Consider the following 6,723-nt stretch of genomic DNA (forward strand, 5'->3'; position numbering starts at 1 on the left):
GAGGACTGTTACAGAAACAAAAAGTCCATTGGAGTAAACTGGGAGTTCAAAGTACAGTGGCTTTTCATTGGCTGAGTTGTGACAGTCTCTCATTGGCTGGGCTATTGCCAGAGGAGGGGAAAAACCTCCCTTCTCCAAGAGCGGTAAGTAGTAGCCAAAGCAGTGTCCACTTGGAAAAGCAGGTGTCTTTGGGGGTTTGCAACGGATGCGGCGTCGTAGGGCGTGAGAGCGCCCCCTCTGGCCTCCCAGCAACTCAATTTTAGTGAGGTTTCCTTCTATTTTCACACCTCATTAGTGGTAAAAATATATATAAAAATATATAAAATCAAATGTTACCATTTTTCACCTTTCATCAGCAAAGATTTTTTCTTTTTTTTATGACAAATCTCACCATTGGTGAGTAGAAAAAATAGATCTCACATACTTTTGAGGGCTGTATAGACTGACGCAATATTTTTGGAAAGCACCCTAACAATAAATATGAACGCCATAAGAAATGCATAGTTTCTGACCCAACAATTCCACCTCTAGGAACAGATTATCAGAAAATATTTGTGTGTGGTGACCTAAGCCCTTCAAGCCAGGATAACTTACAAGAACAAAAATTAGAAAGAGTTTAAGCCCTTGAAAGGGGAGCTGATTCACTGAACTACAATACAGTCACAGGACAGCCATTTGATGACAAGTACAAAACACACTCAGGTTCTGGAAAAGACATATGTGTGGGGACGGAAACCAGATGAGTGGGTGCCAGGGGCTGAGGTTTGGGAAGACTGACTACAAAGGAGCCTGAGAGAATCTGGGGCTGGGGGGATGGTGCTGAAAATGTCCCATGTCTGAGCTGGTGGTCCCACGACTGTAATATTTGTCCAAACTGACAGGTGGGTACACTGAAAGGTTGTGTTTTATTGCCATGTGTACATTGTATCTCAATAAACATGACTTTAAAGAAAAGCCTGTTGGAGAATATTAAGCAGACTGGGAAAATTAAAAAGAGCAGCTAAATGAGGAATTTGCAGGGTAGTATGCACCATGTGACTGGACCTTGGTAAGCGGTTACACCTTCACAGAGTGACAGAAATGGGTTGGCCTTGGTGAGGTAGACCGGAAGGAAATGCACCAAAATGTATCAATATCTCCCTCTGGAAATGAAATGAAATGTGGTTGATCCTTGAACATGGGAGTGGGGGACAGAGGGGGTGGTGTTAGGGGTACCAACCCCTGCACAGTGGAAAATCTGCATCCAACTTTTGACTCCCCCAAAACTAGCCTCCTGTTGACAGGAAGGAAGCCTTACCAATCACATAAACAGACAATTGACACATACAGAAAGTGCTGTTAAAAAAATCATAAGAAGAGAAAATATATTTACAGTGCTGTATTAATTTTTAAAAATCCGCATGTAAGTGGGGGCGCCTGGGTGGCTCAGTCCTTAAGCATCTGCCTTTGGTTCAGGGCCTGATCCCAGAGTCCTGGGGCTCCAGGCTCCCTGCTCCACTGGGAGCCTGCTTCTTCCTCTCCCACTCCCCCTGCTTGTGTTCCCTCTCTCGCTGGCTGTCTCTATCTCTGTCAAATAAATAAATAAATAAAATCTTTAAAAAAAATAAAATAAAAATCCGCATGTAAGTGGACCCACGGAGTTCAAACCCATGTCGTTCAGCGGTCATCTGTATTGGTTTTTTCTTCACATATTGGTTTTTTGCTGGAAACAATTTTTCTGTTTTTCAGATGCTTTCGGGCACCTTTCTCTTTGATCGTGGTTGGAGCCAGCAAGCAAGAGGGAAACTGGGCAGGACAGCCAGCAGAGGGGTGGGGTCGGGAGCGGAGGGACAGACCCGCGGAGAAACCGAGAAGCGGGCGGAAGGCCAGAAGCGGGCGGGTGGGCGGAGCGGCCCCAGGTTTGGGTTGGGCTGACAGGCAGGGAAGGGCCCGCCCAGCGAGGGGTGCGCGGTGTCCCCATTGGTTCTCCCAGGAAATAACAGCCGGTGCAGCGGGGCAATTTCCCGAGCTGTGCCAGGAGGAGCAAGACCTGTCCGTGATGCGTGAGTCTGGCAGAGCTGGGGGGGCTGGCCTCCCCGTCCCCAACCCAGAGCGGGCCACAGGGGTCGCTTCTTTCCCTCGCTCCCTCCACCTACTACTAGCTAACTCATTCTCTGTTTCTCTCCCCTTTTACGCTCCCAAGAACGGGCGGCGGGTGCTGTCGTGGGAGGCGGTGAGTTGCCCGGATCCTCTCTGTCGCCAGGAGGGGACTTGGGAGATGTGGCGCTGCACGGGCTGGGAGGGCGCCCCCCCCGTCTCCCGGGGCTGCCCGGGTGAATCTTCGGGGCGGAGAGCCCCGCTCACAGTAGCCCCGGTTAAGAGGACACCTGCCCCAGGACCTGGCTGCTCCCCTAGTCCTTCTAACGTGTCTAATATAGAGATTTCCTTTGACGGGGCGGGGGGAGGGGAGTGACAGCTGGAAACGGCAATGGGGTATCTCACCCCCAATGTACACACACACACACACACACACACACACACACACACACGAGGCCCAGTGAGGGGCAGAGACTTCCCCAGCGCTGCACAGCAAGTTAGAGACCCAAACGGGGCATCCTGCCTGGGCCTCCTGTGACGCCTTCGCCCCCAACTGGCTCCACACCCCCCACCTTGCTCTTTGCCTTGGGCCCCCCTCCTAGCGGTCTCCCGGATGCTCAGCGCAGGCAGGCCCCTCAAACTGCCAGGGGGTTCCGGAGGGGTCCCCTCCCCTGGGCCCACGCCCCGACCCAGCGCCTCTTTCCCGCAGTCGTGGCGGTGGCGGCCGTGCCTGTCCTGCTGGGCGCTGCGGGCTTCACGGGGGCCGGAATCGCCGCCTCCTCGCTAGCGGCCAAGATGATGTCCGCTGCCGCCGTCGCCAACGGGGGTGGAGTCGCCGCGGGCAGCCTGGTGGCAGTGCTGCAGTCCGTGGGTCTGTTGGGGGACAGGTGGGGGGAGGAGCGAGAAGGAGAGGGGAGCAGAGCTCAGCCCAGAGACTAAGCCTGAGGGACTGCATGTCCCCTCCCTCCAGTAACGCGGTCCTCAGTTTTCCTGGTCCTTTGACTCTCCCTGACTGTCCTCTTTCTGGCTCCTTCTGAGTGAGGTTTGGTAGGAGTGGATGGCTAGGGGAGCTCTGGGAGGGAGAAGAAGGGAAGGAGCCCAGGGCTCTGGGTACAGCCCTACCCAGATCTGACACCTGAGTGGCCTAGGAGGGTCCCTTCCCCTCTGGGCCTCAGTGGCCTCCTGGGTAAAGTGAGGAGACCTGTCACTCTCAGGGTCTGTGGCTGACTTTCCTCTGTCTCTCTCTTCCTCACTTGTCAGCCACCTCCAGCGTCCTCTGCCCAAAGTGGAGCCCTGGGGGGTTTCAGAACCTAAAGAGGGGGGGATCCAGAACCCTGGGGTCAGACCTCCAGGGGGGTCGGGGCCACTGACCACGGCATGTTCCCATGCTCACCCTCTGTCTGTCTCTTCCTCAGGGGCAGCTGGACTCTCCACGTCATCCAACGTCCTCCTGGCCTCTGTTGGGTCAGCTCTTGGAGCCTTTCTTGGAGGTTCAAAAAAGGCACCTTCTTCCTCTCCCCCGGCAGAACCCACGGCCGAAAAGAAAGAGACAGGAGAAAATGAATCCCAAATTGAACCTCCGAAAAGCTCAGTCGGGTCAGAGAAGCAGGAGAAATAAAGACCATGTGCAGACACTCCTCCTTGTCTTTGCTCCTTGCAGCCCTGTTGGACGTCGCTGGGCGGGACTGGAGTTTTCCAAATCCCCCATCCTCCCAGCCTGCCTCGTGGAGGGGGTCAGGAGGGGCTCAGGCTGGCTGAGCACAGGACCAGTGGGCAGGAGGCTTTGGTTGGTCCTAGTCTTACAAGCGATGGGCTGTATACACCCAGGGCCATTCCTGGGCCTTCTGTGGGCCTCAGTTTACCCCCTCATTCAGTGACAGGGTTGACAAAGGTGCCCGTTGGGTGGCCGGAGAGAAGGGTAGCCAGGATACATATTGAGCCACTGACCCCGGAGCATTTCGCTCTTCCTTAAGCATGGACACTAGACATCCCGAGATGAGTCAGACACAGGCCTCTCCCTGCCTGACCTCAAGTCCAGTGGGTGCGGAGGCTGGTCAGCAAACCACCAGGACAACATGGTATCCTGAATGTCCCAGTGGAGCTCTGGGCACTTCTGGTCAAGGAGACTGAATCGGGGATGGTCGCTCCCCTGTGTCTGGAAAAGTCCTCCAGTTCCTGCCTTGGCCATAAGTGCTCCTGGTGTCCCCTGTCTCCACTCAAGTCCAAGGTGAGGGCTTACTTCCTGCCAGAAAGGTCTCATTCTCTGGAGTTGTTTTTTGTTTGTTGTTTTGTTTTGTTTTTGTTTTTAAGGATGAGGTATCACATAAATAGAAATTCTGAAACTTCTGGGGCGGCTGGGTGGGTCAGTCCTTAAGAGTTTGCCTTCGGCTCAGGGTGTGATCCCGGGGTCCTGGGATCCAGCATCGCATTGGGCTTCCTGGTCCGCTGGGAGCCTGCTTCTTCCTCTCCCACTCCCCCTCCTTGTGTTCCCTCTCTTGCTGGCTGGCTCTCTCTCTCTGTCAACACATAAATAAAATAAAATAAAAAGAAATTCTAAAACTTCTGCTGATACCTCAGTAGATTGTCTGGAGACCTCTAGGGGCACCCTCTGCATTTTGTAGGCCCCTGTGGATGCAGAAAGCTGGAGAGGGCAGCATCACTCCCAAACTGCAATAAGAAAAATCCAGACAACCCACAAAAAGTGATTTTAATGCTGAATATAAAATATAAAATGAAAATGAATTACTTTTCCTGAACCCCAAAGAGCTGCAGCGGCAGGCCTGCTGGGTGCTCCACTGCGACAGGTGGAAACCCTGAAAACTTCCCTGCGGAGAGGAGATAGGGAGGGGAGCTACAGCCCCACTTTTTTCCTCCCTATCAAACGGAAGCCCAAAGCTAAGGGTGGAGCAGATACAGAGAAACCAGCTTCCACCGAAGGCACAAGATAAAGTTAGTGGAAGCTGTTGGAGCATTGGTGGCAGCCACAGCGACCCTTACATCCAAACCCAGCTCAACTCCCAGTGAGACTGAGCTCCCATGTACAAACCTGTTTCTTGACATAAATACTGTTCACTTCCTTGTCGCCAGTGGGCTTGTGCAGCTGACCAATGCAGCCTTGTCTGGCCCATCCCCCACCCCGGGCACTGCCTCTCTAACACCTGCTGCCCCTACTGCCAGCACCCATGACCCCCTCCTAGCCGACAGGCCAGGCCAGAAGTGTCAGGAAGTTGGTCTCCACCCCCCAGAAGAGACCTCAGCCAATGATGTATTTTAGCTGGGGATGAACACCCTTCAGGTGGAACGACTCAGCCCTGCCCCAGACTCCCAGAGATCTCTGGAGGATCAAGCCTCAGGTGCCCACCGGGAAAACTCACTCCTCAATGGACCCCTTCTTGGCTGCATCTTTCCCCACCTCATCCTTTGTTCCCTGTTGGTGCCTCCTGGGGTCACCTACCAAACAAACCCCTTGAACTCTAGTCGTCACATTGCAGCCTCAGCCCAAGAAACTTCCCGCCCTCTCCTCAGCCCCACTCAGGAGCCCACAGGGCTGAGCCCAGGACAACGCAGCGCCATATTAGATTGTTTCTGAAACTCGGCTGTGTTCAGGCCTTATCCTTCTCCCCTCTCAGAATGAGGCTCAGACAAGAGGCTCTAGGGTCTGTCTCACAGGGCCGCCCCCTGGTCCAGACCCCAGCCGGGTCCAGACCTGTGGGCATGCCAGCAGAGAACACAGCTCAGCTTTGAGGGCTGGTTAAGGACTCTAGCGTAACTCACTCAAACCAGTGGACCATCCCTAAGTCTTTGCAATTGTCAGGAAAAAGCCTGGCACAATTTCTGTTTGAATAATGTTCCCTCTCAATGACCTTTTCCTCTAGAAAAATCCCTGTTACCCAAGACACTCGAGACAGTCTGGCTGGGGCTGGCCGGAAGGTGGCTAAAACTGTTGAACCCTTCCACCTCCTCACCCCCTACGTCAATTGATTCGTTGTGAAAAGAATTTTATCTCCCTGAATACAAGCTAGCCGTTCAAGAAGTCAGCTGGGAGGGGCGCCTGGGTGGCACAGCGGTTAAGCGTCTGCCTTCGGCTCAGGGCGTGATCCCGGCGTTATGGGATCGAGCCCCACATCAGGCTCCTCCGCTATGAGCCTGCTTCTTCCTCTCCCACTCCCCCTGTTTGTGTTCCTTCTCTCGCTGGCTGTCTCTATCTCTGTCAAATAAATAAATAAAATCTTAAAAAAAAAAAAGAAGTCAGCTGGGAGGGAGCCGGTGGGCAAGGAGCCAGTCTAAGACTCCAAATCTGGAAATAACCCACAAAGTCGGCCATTCTCAGCCAGGGCGAAGATGCCCATTGTCAACAGCAGGAGGAGTTAGGGACTTTGGATCAATTTTTTTAAAAGATTTTATGTATTCATTTGACAGAGAGACACACAGTGAGAGAGGGAACACAAGCAGGGGGAGTGGGAGAGGGAGAAGCAGGCTTCCTGCCCAGGAGGGAGCCCAATGCAGGGCTGGATCCCAGGACCCTGGGATCATGACCCGAGCCAAAGGCAGATGCTTCGCGACTGAGCCACCCAGGCGCCCCTGGATCATTTCTTAACAGGTTCTTTTTTTCTTTTTAAGACTTTCTTTATTTGAGAGAGAGAGAGC

The 6,723-nt window shown here is 53.5% G+C and overlaps 1 protein-coding gene across 1 annotated transcript; it reads left to right on the top strand.

Annotated features, from left to right (window-relative positions):
* Positions 1–1,966: 1,966 nt before the first annotated feature.
* LOC113250137 (interferon alpha-inducible protein 27-like protein 2) lies at positions 1,967–3,710 on the top strand. The gene is made up of 4 exons (XM_026491512.4): positions 1,967–2,042; positions 2,183–2,212; positions 2,786–2,947; positions 3,492–3,710. Exons 1-4 carry the CDS (start codon positions 2,039–2,041, stop codon positions 3,692–3,694), a joined length of 399 nt encoding a protein of 132 aa, XP_026347297.2. The 5' UTR covers positions 1,967–2,038; the 3' UTR covers positions 3,695–3,710.
* The last annotated feature ends 3,013 nt before the right edge of the window (positions 3,711–6,723 follow it).

This window comes from Ursus arctos, unplaced genomic scaffold (assembly GCF_023065955.2).
Source record: "Ursus arctos isolate Adak ecotype North America unplaced genomic scaffold, UrsArc2.0 scaffold_25, whole genome shotgun sequence".
In the NCBI taxonomy this organism is placed as follows: domain Eukaryota; kingdom Metazoa; phylum Chordata; class Mammalia; order Carnivora; family Ursidae; genus Ursus; species Ursus arctos.